Genomic DNA, 23,618 nt, shown 5'->3' with positions numbered 1-23,618 from the left:
AAATTTTTCAATATATGCCTGAAATGTAAAGTTTGCCTTTATGTTATTTGTGTGTGATTTGATGTTTAATGAATGATGTATGTTATGTTTGGAGAGTGATTCTATCAGAGATTTAAATACATGTAGTAGGGATAAGAAGGTAGCTCATAGCCTTACTTAACGACGACCGCAGCGGAAGCTATCCCAGAGTGCATCGCGTGTCTAAATTACAGTCGAGTACAGTCTAACGACGCCATATTGAAACTACGCTTCGTCCGATGAAGCGATCTAGGCTATAATTCAGGAGATGAACAGAAAAAAAACCAAATAGCTTAAAGTTTGCTCTTTATTGCAAATGTAATTTATTTGAATAATCCATCACATTTTCATTATTGTAGAGGTGTTACACTAAATAAACGTAATATTAACTGTGAATGTCCTTATCCCGGCATGATTACTTCCTCAATCGGTACAATCGATCGCCCCGTGAAATATTAATATAATACAAATATTAATTTTCTATTGATTGAGTTTGTACATATGGAAACTTTTAAAGCTCAAGTACAAGTGTTAACAAATTATCAAAGGTACCCAATATATCATGGCGAAGAGATACAGTGCCGATCGAGCTGTGATAGATAGCATAATTTGATTTTCCAGAGTAAAGTAAACTTGTACCCACATTTGGGAAACTTGTGTCCAAGCAAGGCGAACCCATACACAAGGATGGCGAACCAGCTGGTACCCATGGAAATTTGGCGAACTTGCACCTATCATACAATATATAGTTCATGTAGTTATTTGTGACTTATATACTTAATATATTTTGTGTTCGATCAGATGCTACAAATCAGTAATCATAAAACGGTACGCAAGAGATTTCAGCCAAGATCTGTTCATTTTCAATCATTACACTTTTTTTTATATTCCTCTTGTGTAACGGAAAATGATTTAAAACTGCTATAAGCACAGGTGTCATACTGTCATCAGGTGAACCGTCGGCCAGAACACCTGGCCACCGCCCCAGTTCATCGCCTCACTTAACTCAACGGGGGTCCATTTACCTGTGTTTGAGTCTCGAAGGCTGTGCAGTAAGTTTGTAAATTAGATAATATTTTTCTAATCTTAATTTTCTCAAACAGCTTTATATATAATGCATAGAACCATATTGAAATAAAAGTCAATTCTAAGTGAAATGTAAATATTCCGCTTTACCAGAGATTTGAATATAATTTATTTAAATATATTGCTTTACCAAGCAATTTTTTTTTTGCTAAAGCCGAATTGGATTTCCAGGGTTTAACTCATTAAATTTATATGTGTCGTATTTTTCATATTCTAACAAATCAAGAAAAGCTTTTATAATATGTCATTAATCATCAAAATTTACCAACATTTTGATCATTACTTTCAATGCATAGGTTTTAATTTTACAATTTTTCATAAAAAACAACACAGAAATATATATACACCCATGAGATGAGCGTCTCTGATGCAACAGTAAAAAAACCTATGAGATACTTGTCGATGTTTATTGGTTTGAATAGTCAAATATGCCCTACACAGCTTCATGGGCTAACACTATGATAACTCGCCTCCAGCTATTAGTGCGCAGACGCACGGCTTGGTCTCGCAGTAACCGTTCATCCGTTTACGATAACAATAGGTGCCATGGGTACGTGATATCGCGAGAACAGCCCTATATATATAGTTACTTATCCCAATTATATTTAAATCTCTGATTCTATAGGGCCATTCAGGTTGACGTTACACTGGTCAGAACAATAGATTAGGCATTATATACCAATAACTATCGACACAAAAATTTCAACAGAAATTAGAATACATTGTTGGAAAGGGAATAATCCCATCTCCATTTTGGTGTATGACATTTAAGGATCAGTCGGAAAATAACGAAGAAATCTTTAATTAAAAATTTACATTGTACAGTGATACAATGCCAAACCACCACATGATGACTACCAGAGGATGGAGCTTAACCGGCAATATGTGACGTTACTAATTACTGTATAAATGTGTTTATTTCTAATTGTGTTTTAATCATATAATTTGCAGAATGTTTTATTAAATGGAATAAAATCAAAAGAACTACAAACACGGGAGGGCTTTTAATGCTTGAACAAATCACCATTCGCTGCAATAGACATTATTAGTTTTCAACTTTAATAATGAGGGGGGGATTGAGGCCTTATCATGATAAGTATTACTAGTTGACAAATCCTGCCGATGTCGATGAATATAAAAAACACGTGCACACTGTATGGTAGAAAAACAACCTGCTGACCTGCCCAGCCATATCAAACCATTATTATTCAGACAAAACTATCTTTGAAACAAACAAACACCGACGTGCGTTAACATGTAATGTCGTAAAATCTACTATTCGAAGCGTTTTGCACGCCCTTTTTCGGTTTTCTTACCACTGCTCGCTGAAGCAGTACCTCTTCTCCTCCAGGAAGTAAATGATATTGTCTAAAATTAGTTACAATGCCGACAGTTCCGGAATCAGCTTGTATTTTTGTTTTGTTTTTGTTTTATGCAGCACATAAATATGTATACATATTCCAATGCCTTAAATGGTACTATTGATATATTCCCGACTTCAATATATCGCTAAACACCTTAAATAATTTGACAAATAGTTGCTAATAATATTTTAATAGTCTTCACAGTAGGTCACGTGATCACAACAATCGATCCACAGGCCACTGGCTATATATCATTTCGGCTGGCAATCAAAACCGTACCTGGAGTAAGCATGCCGAGTAAGGGCCAACAGCAGGACTACTGGATCAAAGAGAGCATACGAGACAAGAAATTTGAGGACAACTATACAATCGGGACGGAACTTGGCAGGTAATTGGCTCGAGGACAGGTGCCCGCTCTAGCCGTAGTAACGAGATTATTTACATTAGTTTCACTTCCGATTCCCGAATGCCATATAGTGCATATAAAATTCCCGCTTAAGTAATTTCGCCTCTCAGTCTTAAACTAGATCTATAACACAAATATTTTCTTCGTGCTGATTGTAAATAATAAGTGGTGAATGTGTTTAATAAGTACTAGTAGACCTACCAAAGTCATTGTATGCAGTGAATTATCTCCCCTGAAAGTAATTGTTGATATTGGCTTCCTTTGAGGAACACTTTACTTATCAGTTTGGAAAAAATACAAAATTGCAAGCATAAAATATTTAAAATCTCAATCTGCATATTCTATAGTTGATACATCTTTCTAACTCGCACACTGTAAAACCATGTCCAGAAAACGTACATATAAACGTACACTCATACATGTACTTCCCCATTCAAACTATATATCTGAATATTGAATGGAACTATAGAAATTGTCATTGGATATTTTGATGGACTTTTCACCAACAAGGAATTTCTGTTAAGGTCATTATTCATATTCCAAATAAACAAACATATGAGAGCCCTTTATCTCAACATACTATACATATCAGGTCAATTGCAGGTGACTCTATAGGCCTTTCAAAACTTGACAAGATTGAAGAAGTAGTTAAGGATTTTTGGCCCATGTGACCTTGAATGAAGGTCAAGGTCATTCACACTAACAAACTTGGTAGCGATTAATGTCAGCATGCTACATGCAGGCCTAATATTCGGTCTCTAGGCCTTCAAGAACTTCAATACATTCACAAGAGGTTGTCATATCATTTGAAGATTTCATTTTTTTGCTCCTGTGACCTTAAAAATAGGTCAAGGTCAATCATATGAACAAACTTAGTATGCATTTCATCAGTATGCTATACAGGCCTAATATTGTCTTATACATCTTCTAGAACTTTACAAAAATTAAGTCATTTCAGATTATAGGATTTTTGGCCTATGCAGAAGGTCAAGGTAATTCTTATCAGACTTAGTAGACATTTATGTCAGCATGATACAGGCCTAATGTTAGGTGTACAGGTCTTCTTAAGCACTTCACAAGAAGTCATTTGAAGACTTAGGGATTTTTGGGCCACCCATGTGACCTGGAATAAAGGTCAAGGTCATTCATATTTTAACAGTCTTGGTAGCCATTTATGTCAGCATGCTACAGACCTAATAATAAGTTTCTGGGGATTCTAGAACTTGGGAAGAAGATGTTTTAGATATATTTTTTTTTCGAAAAATTTGCACTTTTGAACTTTGACTTTTATTTTCAACCGGAAGGTGACGTTTTACAGAGAAACGTTGCATTAATCATGTTGCTCCATTTTTTATTCTACATAACATATCCAATACAGAACAAAATTCATCAAGCTGTTCACGAGATATTGACATAAGTTTAAAACTAGAAGTGAGGTCATAGCAGATATATTGGATCTATATGTAACTGTTAGCTAACTAACCTACATATACAGTGACATGATGTGGAGAATCTATATGTAATTGTTAGCTAACTGGCCTACTTGTACAATGTACAAACTGTCCGTACATGTGGAGTATCTATTTGTAACTGTTAGCTAACTGACCTACTTCTACAATGTACAAACTGTCCGTACATGTGGAGTATCTATTTGTAACTGTTAGCTAACTGACCTACTTGTACAATGTACAAACTGTCGTACATGTGGAGTATCTATTTGTAACTGTTAGCTAACTGACCTACTTCTACAATGTACAAACTGTCTGTACATGTGGAGTATCTATTTGTCTGTTAGCTAACTGACCTACTTCTACAATGTACAAACTGTCTGTATATGTGTAGTATCTATATGTAACTGTTAGCTAACTGACCTACTTGTACAATGTACAAACTGTCTGTACATGTGGAGTATCTATATGTAACTGTTAGCTAACTAACCTACATATACAGTGAAATGATGTGGAATATCTACATGTAACTGTTAGCTAACTGACCTACTTGTACAATGTACAAACTGTCTGTATATGTGTAGTATCTACATGTGACTGTTAGGTAACTGACCTACTTGTACAATGTACAAATTGTCTGTATATGTGTAGTATTTATATGTAACTGTTAGCTAACTGACCTACATATACAGTGACATGATGTGGAGTATCTATATGTAACTGTTAGCTAACTGACCTACTTCCACCATGTACAAACTGTCTGTATATGTGTAGTATCTATATGTAACTGTTAGCTAACTGACCTACTTGTACAATGTACAAATTGTCTGTATATGTGTAGTATCTATATGTAACTGTTAGCTAACTGACCTACTTGTACAATGTACAAACTGTCTGTACATGTGGAGTATCTATATGTAACTGTTAGCTAACTGACCTACTTGTACAATGTACAAATTGTCTGTACATGTGGAGTATCTATATGTAACTGTTAGCTAACTGACCTACTTATACAATGTACAAACTGTCTGTATATGTGTAGTATCTATATGTGACTGTTAGCTAACTAACCTGCTTGTACAATGTACAAACTGTCTGTATATGTGTAGTATCTATATGTGACTGTTAGCTAACTAACCTACTTGTACAATGTACAAATTGTCTGTACATGTGGAGTATCTATATGAAATTGTTAGCTAACTGACCTACTTATACAATGTACAAACTGTCTGTATATGTGGAGTATCTATATGTAACTGTTAGCTAACTGACCTACTTGTACAATGTACAAACTGTCTGTACATGTGTAGTATCTATATGTAACTGTTAGCTAACTAACCTACATATACAGTGAAATGATGTGGAATATCTACATGTAACTGTTAGCTAACTGACCTACTTGTACAATGTACAAACTGTCTGTACATGTGGAGAATCTATATGTAACTGTTAGCTAACTAACCTACATATACAGTGAAATGATGTGGAGTATCTATATGTAACTGTTAGCTAACTGACCTACTTCCACAATGTACAAACTGTCTGTACATGTGGAGAATCTATATGTAACTGTTAGCTAACTGACCTACATATACAGTGACATGATGTGGAGTATCTATATGTAATTGTTAGCTAACTGACCTACTTGTACAATGTACAAACTGTCTGTATATGTGTAGTATCTATATGTGACTGTTAGCTAACTGACCTACTTGTACAATGTACAAACTGTCTGTATATGTGTAGTATCTATATGTAACTGTTAGCTAACTGACCTACTTGTACAATGTACAAATCTGTCTGTACATGTGGAGTATCTATATGTAACTGTTAGCTAACTGACCTACATATACAGTGACATGATGTGGAGTATCTATATGTAACTGTTAGCTAACTGACCTACTTGTACAATGTACAAATTGTCTGTACATGTCGAGTATCTATATGTAACTGTTAGCTAACTGACCTAATTATACAATGTACAAACTGTCTGTATATGTGTAGTATCTATATGTGACTGTTAGCTAACTAACCTGCTTGTACAATGTACAAATTGTCTGTATATGTGTAGTATCTATATGTGACTGTTAGCTAACTAACCTGCTTGTACAATGTACAAATTGTCTGTACATGTGGACTATCTATATGAAATTGTTCGCTAATGACCTACTTATACCATGTATAAATGTCTGTACATGTGGAGTATCTATATGAAATGTTAGCTAACTGACCTACTTATACAATGTACAAACTGTCTGTATATGTGTAGTATCTATATGTGACTGTTAGCTAACTAACCTTCTTGTACAATGTACAAACTGTCTGTACATGTGGAGTATCTATATGTAACTGCTGCTAACTAACCTATATATACAGTGACATGATGTCTAGTATCTATATGTGACTGTTAGCTAACTAACCTTTTTGTACAATGTACAAACTGTCTGTATATGTGTAGTATCTATATGTGACTGTTAGCTAACTAACCTACTTGTACAATGTACAAATTGTCTGTACATGTGGAGTTTCTATATGTAACTGTTAGCTAACTGACCTACTTATACAAAGTACAAACTGTCCGTACATGTGGAGTATCTATTTGTAACTGTTAGCTAACTGACCTACTTCTACAATGTACAAATGTCTGTATATGTGTAGTATCTCTATGTAACTGTTAGCTAACTGACCTACTTCCACAATGTACAAACTGTCTGTATATTTGTAGTATCTATATGTGACTGTTAGCTAACTAACCTACTTGTACAATGTACAAACGTCTGTACATGTGGAGTATCTATATGAAATTGTTAGCTAACTGACCTACTTCCACAATGTACAAACTGTCTGTAAATGTGTAGTATCTATGTGTGACTGTTAGCTAACTAACCTTCTTGTACAATGTACAAATTGTCTGTACATGTGGAGTATCTATATGAAATTGTTAGCTAACTGACCTACTTATACAATGTATAAACTGTCTGTACATGTGGAGTATCTATATGTAACTGCTAGCTAACTGACCTACTTATACAAAGTACAAACTGTCTGTATATGTGTAGTATCTATATGTGACTGTTAGCTAACTAACCTTCTTGTATAATGTACAAATTGTCTGTACATGTGGAGTATCTATATGAAATTGTTAGCTAACTGACCTACTTATACAATGTACAAACTGTCTATACATGTGGAGTATCTATATGTAACTGTTAGCTAACTGACCTACTTGTACAATGTTCAAACTGTCTGTACATGTGTATTATCTATATGTGACTGTTAGCTAACTGACCTACTTGTACAATGTACAAACTGTCTGTACATGAAGAGATTGATCTATATGTAACTGTTAGCTAACTGACCTACTTGTACAATGTACAAACTGTCTGTACATGTCGAGTATCTATATGTAACTGTAAGCTAACTGATCTACTTGTACAATATACAAACTGTCTGTACATGTGGAGCATCAATCTATATGTAACTGTTAGCTAACTGACCTACTTGTACAAAGTACAAATTGTCTGTACATGTGGAGTATATATATGTAACTGTTAGCTAACTAAACTACTTGTACAATGTACACATTGTCTGTACATGTGGAGAATCTATATCTGACTATTAGCTAACTAACCTACTTGTACAATGTACAAATTGTCTGTACATGTGGAGTTTCTATATGTAACTGTTAGCTAACTGACCTACTTGTACAATATAGAAACGCTCTGTACATGTAGAATATCTATATGTGACTGTTAGCTAACTAACCTTCTTGTACAATGTACAAACTGTCTGTACATGTGGAGTATCTATATGTAACTGCTGCTAACTAACCTATATATACAGTGGACATGATGTCTGTCTAGCATCTACATGTGACTGTTAGCTAACTAACCTACTTGTACAATGTACAAATTGTCTGTACATGTGAAGTATTTATATGAAATTGTTAGCTAACTGACCTACTTATACAATGTACAAACTGTCTGTATATGTGTAGTATCTATATGTGACTGTTAGCTAACTAACCAACTTGTACAATGTACAAATTGTCTGTACATGTGGAGTATCTATATGAAATTGTTAGCTAACTGACCTACTAATACAATGTACATACTGTATGTATATGTGTAGTATTTATATGTAACTGTTAGCTAACTGACCTACTTGTACAATGTTCAAACTGTCTGTACATGTAGAGATATCTATATGTAACTGTTAGCTAACTGACCTACTTGTACAATGTACAAACTGTCTGTACATGTGGAGTATCTATATGTAACTGCTGCTAACTAACCTATATATACAGTGACATGATGTGGAGTATCTATATGTAACTGTTAGCTAACTGACCTACTTATACAAAATACAAACTGTCCGTACATGTGGAGTATCCATATGTAACTGTTAGCTAACTAACCTACTTATACAATGTACAAACTGTCTGTATATGTGTAGTATCTATATGTGACTGTTAGCTAACTAACCTACTTGTACAATGTACAAATTGTCTGTACATGTGGAGTATCTATATGAAAATTGTTAGCTAATTATAAACTGACCTACTTATACAATGTACAAACTGTCTGTATATGTGTAGTATCTATATGTGACTGTTAGCTAACTAACCTTCTTGTATAATGTACAAATTGTCTGTACATGTGGAGTATCTATATGAAATTGTTAGCTAACTGACCTACTTGTACAATGTACAAAATTGTCTGTACATGTGGAGTATCTATATGAAATTGTTAGTAACTGACTACTTTTACAATGTAAATTGTCTAGTGTAATCTATATGACCTACTTAACTTCTTGTACAATGTACAAATTGTCTGTACATGTGGAGTATCTATATGTGACTGTTAGCTAACTAACCTACTTGTATAATGTACAAACTTGTCTGTACATGTGGAGTATCTATATGTAACTGTTAGCTAACTGACCTACTTGTACAATGTACAAACTGTCTGTACATGTGGAGTATCTATATGTAACTGTTAGCTAACTGACCTACTTGTACAATGTTCAAACTGTCTGTACATGTTGTAGTATCTATATGTGACTGTTAGCTAACTGACCTACTTGTACAATGTACAAACTGTCTGTACATGTCGAGCATCGATCTATATGTAATTGTTAGCTAACTGACCTACTTGTACAATGTACAAACTGTCTGTACATGTCGAGTATCTATATGTAACTGTTAGCTAACTGACCTACTTGTACAATATACAAACTGTCTGTACATGTGGAGCATCGATCTATATGTAACTGTTAGCTAACTGACCTACTTGTACAATGTACAATTGTCTGTACATGTGGAGTATCTATATGTAACTGTTAGCTAACTAAACTACTTGTACAAAGTACACATTGTCTGTACATGTAGGATATCTATATGTGACTGTTAGCTTACTAACCTACTTGTACAATGTACAAATTGTCTGTACATGTGGAGTTTCTATATGAAATCGTTAGCTAACTGACCTACTAATGTACAATGTACATACTGTCTGTATATGTGTAGTATCTATATGTGACTGTTAGCTAACTAACCAACTTGTACAATGTACAAATTGTCTGTACATGTATATGTATCTATATGAAATTGTTGGCTAACTGACCTACTTGTACAATGTACATGTGGAGTAATCTATTTGTAAACTGTTAGCTAACTGACCTACTTCTACAATGTACAAAACTGTCTGTACATGTGGAGTATCTATATGTAACTGTTAGCTAACTGACCTACTTGTACAATGTACAAAATTGTCTGTACATGTGGAGTATCTATATGTAACTGTTAGCTAACTAACTACTGTACTACAATTGTACATGTATTGTACAAAGTACACATTGTCTGTACATGTGGATTATCTATATGTGACTGTTAGCTAACCAACCTACTTGTACAAAGTACAAATTGTCTGTACATGGTGGAGTTTCTATATGTAACTGTTAGCTAACCGACCTACTTGTACAATATAGAAACGCTCTGTTACATGTAGAATATCTATATGTGACTGTTAGCTAACTAACCTTCTTGTACAATGTACAAACTGTCTGTACATGTGGAGTATCTATATGTAACTGCTGCTAACTAACCTATATAATACAGTGACATGATGTCAAGTATCTATATGTGACTGTTAGCTAACTAACCTACTTGTACAATGTACAAAAACTGTCTGTATATGTGTAGTATCTATATGTGACTGTTAGCTAACTAACATACTATGTACAATGTACAAATTGTCTGTACATGTATAGTATCTATATGAAATTGTTAGCTTACTGACCTACTAATACAATGTACATGTGGAGTATCTTTATGTAACTGTAAGCTAACTGACCTACTTGTACAATGTACACATTGTCTGTACATGTGGAGTATCTATATGTGACTGTTAGCTAACTAACCTACTTGTACAATGTACAAATTGTCTGTACATGTGGAGTTTCTATATTGAAACTGTTAGCTAACTAGCCTTGTACAATAATAGAAAACGCTCTGTACATGTAGAATATCTATATGTGACTGTTAGCTAACTAACCTTCTTGTACAATGTAGAAACGCTCTGTACATGTAGAATATCTATATGTGACTGTTAGCTAACTAACCTTCTTGTACAATGTACAAACTGTCTGTATATGTGTAGTATCTATATGTAACTGTTAGCTAACTGACCTACTTGTACAATGTACAAACTGTCTTCAATGTAGAGTATTTATATGTTATTGTTACCTGACTCTCTATATAAATGTAAATGAAGTAATTTCACCTACTGACCGGTCAATAGTTTGACTGTTGACCGGGAAGGGGGGGGGGAAACGTTTGCATGCATTTATTGTTGACCTCATAATAATTGTTGATGTCATAATTATAATAAACACTTGCGCTTTATTTTGCCATTCAATACCATTTGATATGTAAAATGCTCTGGTAAACTGCAGAGTAAGAAGCATTGTTTAAAGACTGCTTAAAATTGTACTGAGAATGCCTTATATTAGCAGTAGACTTTGGATTGCACAATGGTTAAAATTGGCATCATGTACCGTAATCTACCCAATCAATGCCCAGGACATTTTAAACATTGAAAAATTAGAAGATGCTTAGTAAGACAAAATTATTACAAAGCAAAATGCAAACCTATATTGTTTGATAGTTTTAGTCTTTATTTACATCTGGGATATTGAAATTGGAATCAAAAGGGGGAGGGGCGCTAATAAGGACACGAGCGCGTGTTGGGTCGAATACGATAATAAATTGTGAATACAGTATATTTATATTTCAGAGGGGCAACATCTGTAGTGTATAAGTGTGAACACATTGGAAGTAAAAAGGCCTGGGCTGTCAAAATCATCACAAAGCAGGTAATCACTTGTTAACTAACAATATAAACCAATTAAAGGGTACTAATGTTTTCAGGTATTTTTATAAAGATATTTCTATTTAAAGATGCTACACTGTCGACAAATGCTGTTTTTTCTCTATCAAATTCAGGAGCAGACAAATTAGTATTTTTCTTAAGTTACAAAAGTTACTTTATTCCATTACCACCATTGAAACGTTTGAGCTTCTTATTTCAATTCAAAATAAAAACATTAAAAAATTATTAATTGTGTCCAGCGTTTGAAATTAACGCCTGTTCTTTTGCCCGTGGCCGGCAACTTTATAGTAGGGCAGACAATTTTTGTCATGTAACTTGTCCTTTGACCGGCAACTTTTTGGTTCAGATAGAGAATATACAAAACAAAAATGGCAGTAGAATTGTAGAAAGGTTGAAGATCAAACTGCACAAATGAAATTTTTGTAATATTCTGGTTTACAGCTAACTTTCTTGAGAGTGCACGATATTAAAACAGCATGTGGATATTTTTGTTAGTAAATCTATTACTTTGCTATAAACTACAAGGATGAATTTTAAATTAAATGTAAGGAGTCTTTCAATCAGGACCTAGTAACTTTTATGGTCAGTCGGTCCTTAGGACCAGCTAGAGAAAATGCTTAAGGGAGAACACTGATTGTATCCCAAAAATTCCATGGCACTCGACGGCCCTATATGAAATTCAGTACTTGTTGCGCATTCACCAAAAGCAAAATAATTTTTTATTTGCATTTTTGTGTTAATTAGTCACATATAAATACAATTATACATCAGTTATTGTTCAAATGATGGCTATTGTTAATTCTCTGTCGGCAATGGAGCAACTTCAATAAAAAACAATTAATGTGTTTGACTCCAACAGAGGGGGAGGGTGGTGGATGGGGTTTAACTCATTCCGTACTGGTGTCGACTGGCTGTATCTTGCAATGCATGCCTACATTTTAAAAACATGAAGCAAGTATGTTGTTATAACGATTATAGTCTGTATCATAAAGGTAACTTTACCTTTGTGAGATCTACCTGGATTTTTTTACCTGGACATATACTATATTATGAATTATGGGCAAAAGGTCGTTAGATGGATTTTGGTAATAGTATCTAGAGGTATACGTATATTATATAAAACATAATGTTAGTACAGATAACCTCCATTCTGTACCATATCTTTTTAAGATTCTTTTGTAGAATTCAGGCTTTTGTATCAAATAAAAGATGAAACAAGTATTCCCCTGATGCATAGAACAGCTAGTGCAGGTTAAACGGTTATCCAAAGTCGTTGTAACAAATCTCGAACATTAACGGACGGATTCCCTCCTGAATGCGTTCAATCTTCATTTTTCCCGCAAACATATTTCATACTATGTATTTTACCTGGGTTATGAGCTTGAGTTGATACCAAATTTATGAAGACAACCCAAAGTTATATAAGCAGAACATCTATTTTTCTTGAAATTATTTCCAACCAAGGATTTATACACGTCTTTGTGCCAACTTATTAAAAATAAAAAATAAATTGAGTTATTAACCCAAAACATAATATTATATGTATGTACATAATATTACTATAAATTATTTACTGAGAATATGCAGGCACTGCAGATACATATTTATAGGATAAATATAAGTTTTATTCAGTGATATGCACTTTACTCTATGTTTTCTGTATGAAAAATTGACAGTTTCTGTTTTTATGTATAATTCATTACACTATTTAGTGACAGGATTTTACCCTCTCTCTTCCCCATTGTCCATTATATATAATCAACAGGATTTTACCCTCTCTCTTCCCCATTGTCAACTATAGTGGACAGGAATTTCTCTTCCCCATTGTCGACTATAGTGGACAGGATTTTACTCCCTCTCTCTTCCCCATTGTCGATCGGACTCTCTAGTGTCACACTATAGGGACAGGATTTTACCCTCTCTCTTCCCCATTGTCGACTATAGTGGACAGGATTTTACCCTCTCTCTTTCCCATTGTCAACTATAGTGGACAGGATTTTACCCTCTCTCTTCCCCATTGTCGACTATAGTGGACAGGATTTTACCCTCTCTCTTCCCCATTGTCGACTATAGTGGACAGGATTTTACCCTCTCTCTTCCCCATTGTCGACTATAGTGGACAGGATTTTACCCTCTCTCTTCCCCATTGTCGACTATAGTGGACAGGATTTTACCCTCTCTCTTCCCCGTTGTCGACTATACCGTTTGTTGACTATAGTGGACAGGATTTTACCCTCTCTTTTCCCCACCCATTGTCGATTATAATCAACAGGATTTTACCCTCTCTCTTCCCCATTGTCGACTATAGTGGACAGGATTTTACCCTCTCTCTTCCCCATTGTCGACTATAGTGGACAGGATTTTACCCTCTCTCTTCCCCATTGTCGACTATAGTGGACAGGATTTTACCCTCTCTCTTCCCCATTGTCGACTATAGTGGACAGGATTTTACCCTCTCTCTTCCCCATTGTCGACTATAGTGGACAGGATTTTACCCTCTCTCTTCCCCATTGTCGACTATAGTGGACAGGATTTTACCCTCTCTCTTCCCCATTGTCGACTATAGTGGACAGGATTTTACCCTCTCTCTTCCCCATTGTCGACTATAGTGGACAGGATTTTACCCTCTCTCTTCCCCATTGTCGACTATAGTGGACAGGATTTTACCCTCTCTCTTCCCCATTGTCGACTATAGTGGACAGGATTTTACCCTCTCTCTTCCCCATTGTCGACTATAGTGGACAGGATTTTACCCTCTCTCTTCCCCGTTGTCGACTATAGTGGACAGGATTTTACCCTCTCTCTTCCCCATTGTCGACTATAGTGGACAGGATTTTACCCTCTCTCTTCCCCATTGTCGACTATAGTGGACAGGATTTTACCCTCTCTCTTCCCCATTGTGTCGACTATAGTGGACAGGATTTTACCCTCTCTCTTCCCCATTGTCGACTATAGTGGACAGGATTTTACCCTCTCTTCTTCCCCATTGTCGACTATAGTGGACAGGATTTTACCCTCTCTCTTCCCCATTGTCGACTATAGTGGACAGGATTTTACCCTCTCTCTTTTTACCCATCTTTCCTGTCACTATAGTGGACAGGATTTTACCCTCTCTCTTCCCCATTGTCGACTTATAGTGGACAGGATTTTACCCTCTCTCTTCCCCATTGTCGACTATAGTGGACAGGATTTTACCCTCTCTCTTCCCCATTGTCGACTATAGTGGACAGGATTTTACCCTCTCTCTTCCCCATTGTCGACTATAGTGGACAGGATTTTACCCTCTCTCTTCCCCATTGTCGACTATAGTGGACAGGATTTTACCCTCTCTCTTCCCCATTGTCGACTATAGTGGACAGGATTTTACCCTCTCTCTTCCCCATTGTCGACTATAGTGGACAGGATTTTACCCTCTCTCTTCCCCATTGTCGACTATAGTGGACAGGATTTTACCCTCTCTCTTCCCCATTGTCGACTATAGTGGACAGGATTTTACCCTCTCTCTTGTCACTCTTTACCCCATTGTCGACTATAGTGGACAGGATTTTACCCTCTCTCTTCCCCATTGTCGACTATAGTGGACAGGATTTTACCCTCTCTCTTCCCCATTGTCGACTATAGTGGACAGGATTTTACCCTCTCTCTTCCCCATTGTCGACTATAGTGGACAGGATTTTACCCTCTCTCTTCCCCATTGTCGACTATAGTGGACAGGATTTTACCCTCTCTCTTCCCCATTGTCGACTATAGTGGACAGGATTTTACCCTCTCTCTTCCCCATTGTCGAACTATAGTGGACAGGATTTTACCCTCTCTTCCCCTTGTCGACTTAGTGGACCACCCTCTCTCTTCCCCATTGTCGATTATAGTGGACAGGATTTTACCCTCTCTCTTCCCCATTGTCGACTATAGTGGACAGGATTTTACCCTCTCTCTTCCCCATTGTCGACTATAGTGGACAGGATTTTACCCTCTCTCTTCCCCATTGTCGACTATAGTGGACAGGATTTTACCCTCTCTCTTCCCCATTGTCGACTATAGTGGACAGGATTTTACCCTCTCTCTTCCCCATTGTCGATTATAGTGGACAGGATTTTACCCTCTCTCTTCCCCATTGTCGACTATAGTGGACAGGATTTTACCCTCTCTCTTCCCCATTGTCGACTATAGTGGACAGGATTTTACCCTCTCTCTTCCCCATTGTCGACTATAGTGGACAGGATTTTACCCTCTCTCTTCCCCATTGTCGACTATAGTGGACAGGATTTTACCCTCTCTCTTTCCCATTGTCAACTATAGTGGACAGGATTTTACCCTCTCTCTTCCCCATTGTCGACTATAGTGGACAGGATTTTACCCTCTCTCTTCCCCCATTGTTGACTTTAGTGGACAGGATTTTACCCTCTCTCTTCCCATTGTCGACTATAGTGGACAGGATTTTACCCTCTCTCTTCCCCATTGTCGACTATAGTGGACAGGATTTTACCCTCTCTCTTCCCCATTGTCGACTATAGTGGACAGGATTTTACCCTCTCTCTTCCCCATTGTCGACTATAGTGGACAGGATTTTACCCTCTCTCTTCCCCATTGTCGACTATAGTGGACAGGATTTTACCCTCTCTCTTCCCCATTGTCGACTATAGTGACAGGATTTTACCCTCTCTCTTCCCCATTGTCGACTATAGTGGACAGGATTTTACCCTCTCTCTTCCCCATTGTCGACTATAGTGGACAGGATTTTACCCTCTCTCTTCCCCATTGTCGACTATAGTGGACAGGATTTTACCCTCTCTCTTCCCCATTGTCGACTATAGTGGACAGGATTTTACCCTCTCTCTTCCCCATTGTCGACTATAGTGGACAGGATTTTACCCTCTCTCTTCCCCATTGTCGACTATAGTGGACAGGATTTTACCCTCTCTCTTCCCCATTGTCGACTATAGTGGACAGGATTTTACCCTCTCTCTTCCCCATTGTTGACTATAGTGGACAGGATTTTACCCTCTCTCTTCCCCATTGTCGACTATAGTGGACAGGATTTTACCCTCTCTCTTCCCCATTGTCGACTATAGTGGACAGGATTTTACCCTCTCTCTTCCCCATTGTCGACTATAGTGGACAGGATTTTACCCTCTCTCTTCCCCATTGTCGACTATAGTGGACATGATTTTACCCTCTCTCTTTCCCATTGTCAACTATAGTGGACAGGATTTTACCCTCTCTCTTCCCCATTGTCGACTATAGTGGACAGGATTTTACCCTCTCTCTTCCCCATTGTCGACTATAGTGGACAGGATTTTACCCTCTCTCTTCCCCATTGTCGATTATAATCAACAGGATTTTACCCTCTCTCTTCCCCATTGTCGACTATAGTGGACAGGATTTTACCCTCTCTCTTCCCCATTGTCGACTATAGTGGACAGGATTTTACCCTCTCTCTTCCCCATTGTCGACTATAGTGGACAGGATTTTACCCTCTCTCTTCCCCATTGTCGACTATAGTGGACAGGATTTTACCCTCTCTCTTCCCCATTGTCGACTATAGTGGACAGGATTTTACCCTCTCTCTTCCCCATTGTCGACTATAGTGGACAGGATTTTACCCTCTCTCTTCCCCATTGTCGACTATAGTGGACAGGATTTTACCCTCTCTCTTCCCCATTGTCGACTATAGTGGACAGGATTTTACCCTCTCTCTTCCCCATTGTCGACTATAGTGGACAGGATTTTACCCTCTCTCTTCCCCATTGTCGACTATAGTGGACAGGATTTTACCCTCTCTCTTCCCCATTGTCGACTATAGTGGACAGGATTTTACCCTCTCTCTTCCCCATTGTCGACTATAGTGGACAGGATTTTACCCTCTCTCTTCCCCATTGTCGACTATAGTGGACAGGATTTTACCCTCTCTCTTCCCCATTGTCGATTATAATCAACAGGATTTTACCCTCTCTCTTCCCCATTGTCGACTATAGTGGACAGGATTTTACCCTCTCTCTTCCCCATTGTCGATTATAATCAACAGGATTTTACCCTCTCTCTTCCCCATTGTCGACTATAGTGGACAGGATTTTACCCTCTCTCTTCCCCATTGTCGACTATAGTGGACAGGATTTTACCCTCTCTCTTCCCCATTGTCGACTATAGTGGACAGGATTTTACCCTCTCTCTTCCCCATTGTCGACTATAATCAACAGGATTTTACCCTCTCTCTTCCCCATTGTCGACTATAGTGGACAGGATTTTACCCTCTCTCTTCCCCGTTGTCGACTATAGTGGACAGGATTTTACCCTCTCTCTTCCCCATTGTCGATTATAATCAACAGGATTTTACCCTCTCTCTTCCCCATTGTCGACTATAGTGGACAGGATTTTACCCTCTCTCTTCCCCATTGTCGACTATAGTGGACAGGATTTTACCCTCTCTCTTCCCCATTGTCGACTATAGTGGACAGGATTTTACCCTCTCTCTTCCCCATTGTCGACTATAGTGGACAGGATTTTACCCTCTCTCTTCCCCATTGTCGACTATAGTGGACAGGATTTTACCCTCTCTCTTCCCCATTGTCGACTATAGTGGACAGGATTTTACCCTCTCTCTTCCCCATTGTCGATTATAATCAACAGGATTTTACCCTCTCTCTTCCCCATTGTCGACTATAGTGGACAGGATTTTACCCTCTCTCTTCCCCATTGTCGACTATAGTGGACAGGATTTTACCCTCTCTCTTCCCCATTGTCGACTATAGTGGACAGGATTTTACCCTCTCTCTTCCCCATTGTCGACTATAGTGGACAGGATTTTACCCTCTCTCTTCCCCATTGTTGTCGACTATAGTGGACAGGATTTTACCCTCTCTCTTCCCCATTGTCGACTATAGTGGACAGGATTTTACCCTCTCTCTTCCCCATTGTCGACTATAGTGGACAGAATTTTACCCTCTCTCTTCCCCATTGTCGACTATAGTGGACAGGATTTTACCCTCTCTCTTCCCCATTGTCGACTATAGTGGACAGGATTTTACCCTCTCTCTTCCCCATTGTCGACTATAATGGACAGGATTTTACCCTCTCTCTTCCTCATTGTCGACTATAGTGGACAGGATTTTACCCTCTCTCTTCCCCATTGTCGACTATAGTGGACAGGATTTTACCCTCTCTCTTCCCCATTGTCGACTATAGTGGACAGGATTTTACCCTCTCTCTTCCCCATTGTCGATTATAATCAACAGGATTTTACCCTCTCTCTTCCCCATTGTCAACTATAGTGGACAGGATTTTACCCTCTCTCTTCCCCATTGTCGACTATAGTGGACAGGATTTTACCCTCTCTCTTCCCCATTGTCGACTATAGTGGACAGGATTTTACCCTCTCTCTTCCCCATTGTCGACTATAGTGGACAGGATTTTACCCTCTCTCTTCCCCATTGTCGACTATAGTGGACAGGATTTTACCCTCTCTCTTTCCCATTGTCGACTATAGTGGACAGGATTTTACCCTCTCTCTTCCCCATTGTCGACTATAGTGGACAGGATTTTACCCTCTCTCTTCCCCATTGTCGACTATAGTGGACAGGATTTTACCCTCTCTCTTCCCCGTTGTCGACTATAGTGGACAGGATTTTACCCTCTCTCTTCCCCATTGTCGACTATAGTGGACAGGATTTTACCCTCTCTCTTCCCTATACCGTTGTCGACTATAGTGGACAGGATTTTACCCTCTCTCTTCCCCATTGTCGACTATAGTGGACAGGATTTTACCCTCTCTCTTCCCCATTGTCGACTATAGTGGACAGGATTTTACCCTCTCTCTTCCCCATTGTCGACTATAGTGGACAGGATTTTACCCTCTCTCTTCCCCATTGTCGACTATAGTGGACAGGATTTTACCCTCTCTCTTCCCCATTGTCGCCTATAGTGGACAGGATTTTACCCTCTCTTCCCCATTGTCGACTATAGTGGACAGGATTTTACCCTCTCTCTTCCCCATTGTTGACTATAGTGGACAGGATTTTACCCTCTCTCTTCTCCCTTCCCCATTGTTGACTATAGTTGACAGGATTTTACCCTCTCTCTTCCCCATTGTTGACTATAGTTGACAGGATTTTACCCTCTCTCTTCCCCATTGTTGACTATAGTTGACAGGATTTTACCCTCTCTCTTCCCCATTGTTGACTATAGTTGACAGGATTTTACCCTCTCTCTTCCCCATCGTCGACTATATTGTACTCTAGATATTAACATACATTCTTCACAATAAATTTCCTATTATACTCAAAATTTTATATACAGTGATATATGAAAAGTATTTTCAGTTCAAAATAAATTTTCATGATGATAAATAAAGGACTGTGTATATGGTTTTGGCCTCTTTTGGCCCCCAAATCCATACAATTTTTAAAACTTTTATTTAGTGTTTAAATTGTTGTATTTCAAATATTTAGTACATATATTTTGTTCTCTCATAATTCTGTATAAAATGGCCTCTTCATTTTAAAGAAACCTTGTTGTATTTTTTATGTATTATGTTTTTTAATTGAGTTTGAGACTTTGATAAAATATTTCAATTGAATTGAAAAATACATCCCTGATTCAACTATAATTACTGTTTTCTAATTATCCTCCATGAAACACATTTGTAAGGGATATTAAATTGGGCTCTGTCCGGGCTAAAACTTCTTTTCCAGGCTAAAACTCAAAAACCGTTCAACACAGCTCATTGAAACTTTCTGTAAACATCAGACAAGTGCCCTAGTTGTGCCTTTTTCTATTGCCGACCTTCCATTTTGGAAATTTTTTCTGTTACCATGGAAGCTTAGTCAAAACTACCAAATTACTGTTTCCTTTAGTTTCCGGACTATAACTCCAAAACCGTTTAATGTAACCCCATGAAACTTTCTGTATATATCAGACAAGTGCCCTACATAAAGTTGTGCCTTTTGCTATTGTGGATCTTCCATGTTAGGTGTTTTTTTTGTTACCATGGAAACTTAGTTAAAAATATCAAATTACTGTTTCTTTTTGTTTCCGGGCTATAACTACAAAACCGTTCAACGTAGCTCCATGAAACTTTCTGTAGTTTACTAATGCCCTAGTTATGTCTTTTGCCGTTGCTGATTTTTTTTTGTTTCCATGGCAACTCAGTCAAAAATACCAATTGATAGTTTCTTTTTGTTACCTGCTGGGTGTTTTTCAGTTATACAATTTCGCATACATTTAAAGTTATACTTGAACAATTGTTAATTTGACCTTGACGTATTTGGGTTTTTATACAAATTGTTGGGTGCGTGGGATAATGCCATGCTTTGCGGCTTCTGGTTAAAAAATTGCAACTGTAGTTGCCATGGTAACCATCCAAAATTTGCTTAAATTATAAAAATGTGAAAATTTTGACAATTTTGGCCATTTTCTGGTATGTTTTTATAGAGATCTGTATCCATTTTAGGGTCACACTTGATACGATAACTATATTCAACATAAATGACTGTAAAGCTGACTAAACAGACCAGTTTTTCTTTGTCTCTTTGGTAAAGACAGCTTTGACTGTAATACCTTTGTACTGAGACAATTTAATAGACATATAACTCTAAAATTAAGTCACACACGGGGTATGAGAAGACGATATTGATGATGATATACAAGATATTAATTTGCGGTTTTGTTTTAAGGTTGAGAGGAAGGTAATCACCACAGAAGTAGGCATCCTCTTCCGACTGAAACACACCAATGTTGTGAGTATATGTTACAGGCAGCTGCAAAATTGTGGCTCTAAAGACTTTTACACAAAAATTGTGTGGTCTTACAGCTACAATTGGTGCCTATTGCTGCTATAATGATTATACTATCCATTTGTATGCATTATATCGTACTTGTTTCATATCTTACCTACTAAAACTGAACTGTATAAAATATCCAATTCACAAGGAGACATGATGTTTTTACATATACATTTGAAGGTCTTTTCGAAGTCTACAAAGTGTGAACTTTACGTCTTGTGAGCATTATGGGAGACCATTTGTACAATTTTCAGTCAATACCCCATAAGAATTCTATCAGTGAAATGACATTTTGTTAAATTCTGACCAGCAGTTATCGAAGTAGTCAATTGTTGATGAATGGACGGAAGAACAAAGGGACGGACGATCCCAAATATATACCAAATACTGGAACATCCACAAATCACCTCAGTGACATAAAAATAAAAGATAAAAATATGCTACTGAGTATCACACGAAACAGAGACCTTTAATTCTCCTAGTAATAAAATGATTTTAACGTAGACCGTCCCTTCAGTGACGTCATACGTTTGTTACGTCGCTATCTGGATCCCTGCAAACGTATTTTATTCCTCCGGACCCATCTATTATAAACCGCTTCTGACATCGGCATTCGAGCAAATATTTCTTCTGGAACCTTTCAAAATGTTTACTTGAAGTGTATCAATCTAAAGGTGTGGCAATCAGTGAATATAGTAAAATTTTGAAGATTCGTGCATGAAGTAAAATCCAAGAATCATTATAATTGCTAAACAGTCAGATGGAATACACATCAGTTAGAACCCAAAATGAAAACTTCACGTCAGTAGTATCAAATGAATGACCGTTATCGTTATAATTGTATACCTATCTTTTTGCAAAATAGAAATAAACCTACACAGTATAAGGATGCCGGAGGAAGTTAGTGGTGTTTAGAATGGAAACATTCGAGTTTCGAGCTTCAATATGGCACTCCTCGTCAGATACCAGTATACTAATTTTCGTCTGGAAACGGACAAATAAAATACGAAATAAAATTGCTGGAAAACATTTTCATTTTGCATTATGTATTTTTATTAAAATCTTTACTCATGATTTGAAAGACGCTATTACGGAAAATTGTCCGTTTTAAAACAGTATCACACAGAGCAAATGTTTGTCTCAGAAAAAGCTGATCTTAAGTATTGTCTGCTGAATACACTCTTTTTGGAAGTTTGAGGTCAGGCCTACATGTTGCTTGCAAACTGGTTTGTTATATTTCATATAATAAATAAGTAAAATCATTAAGATATGTTATTATTGTGTTATCTGATATGCTCCAATAATATAATGAATTTAGAAAATTAACAAGGGAAAATGAATAACATAAAACGTTGAAAAGTGCTACGGATTCGCCTATTCTTAACGTTTACAGGCCAAAATTTAAGGGGTATTAGAAAGTAAATCGGTCATAATTTGAATAATAATGCGGTGAGGTATACTTTTTATTAGTTTTTATTATTGCAAATAAGTCAATCTTTATGGAAATTATAAAAAATCAATTTTTTCTGAGATCATGTTTTTCAGATAAAAAGAAAACATGACTATTTTGATGCAATTTTTCACTAAAATTGGGTCCGGATTTTATTTTAAAATAATGATATTTCATTTTATTGCGAAAAACCCAGCTTATTTGATATAGTTATGAAATCTATATCGCCTACTGAAGTTATGAACATGTTACAGGCATATTCTTTTTTCGTTAATGGATGTTCCACGGAGGAAATATTATTTATTTACAAATCCTTAAAATCCAGAATTTTATGTCATTAGTACATATCTTTAAGCAACCTTGGAAGAAAAATTAACCCGGTGACATATGATTTTTATCTGGTTTTTGTGATCAGGGTATACCTAAAATCGAAATATAAAAAAATAAACGAAATACCTGAGAGGAAACCAGAAGGGACGGTCTACCTTAAACAACAAATTTTTTAAAATACAAAAATGTGATTGTTAAATGTATATATAATTCCAAATTTTCTGTGTTCCCTTTCTTAGATTGCTTTAAAAGAAATCTACGAGACCCCAGAAAAGATTTACTTGGTGTTGGAACTTGTAACAGGAGGTGAACTATTTGAACGGTAAGCTGAACTTGTAACAGGAGGTGA

General features: G+C 36.9%; 2 protein-coding genes across 2 annotated transcripts in view; one reads left to right on the top strand and one right to left on the bottom strand.

Annotated features, from left to right (window-relative positions):
* Window positions 1-2,478, bottom strand: part of LOC138333974 (snurportin-1-like) — a 66,340-nt gene extending 63,862 nt beyond the window's left edge. The window contains exon 1 of the mRNA XM_069282696.1: window positions 2,421-2,478. The gene's annotated coding sequence lies outside the window, so the exon portion shown is untranslated. The remainder of the gene's footprint in view (window positions 1-2,420) is intronic.
* A 206-nt stretch (window positions 2,479-2,684) lies between these two features.
* Window positions 2,685-23,618, top strand: part of LOC138334006 (calcium/calmodulin-dependent protein kinase type IV-like) — a 58,648-nt gene continuing 37,714 nt past the window's right edge. Inside the window, exons 1-4 of the mRNA XM_069282729.1 lie at window positions 2,685-2,856; window positions 11,618-11,696; window positions 21,382-21,444; window positions 23,509-23,591. Coding sequence (XP_069138830.1) covers window positions 2,759-2,856; window positions 11,618-11,696; window positions 21,382-21,444; window positions 23,509-23,591 — 323 coding nt within the window. The 5' untranslated portion in view covers window positions 2,685-2,758. The remainder of the gene's footprint in view (window positions 2,857-11,617; window positions 11,697-21,381; window positions 21,445-23,508; window positions 23,592-23,618) is intronic.

This window comes from Argopecten irradians, chromosome 10, assembly GCF_041381155.1.
Source record: "Argopecten irradians isolate NY chromosome 10, Ai_NY, whole genome shotgun sequence".
Classification (NCBI taxonomy): Eukaryota; Metazoa; Mollusca; class Bivalvia; order Pectinida; family Pectinidae; genus Argopecten; species Argopecten irradians.
Note: the sequence above shows the minus strand (reverse complement) of the source record. Positions and strands in the feature narration are given on the sequence as shown.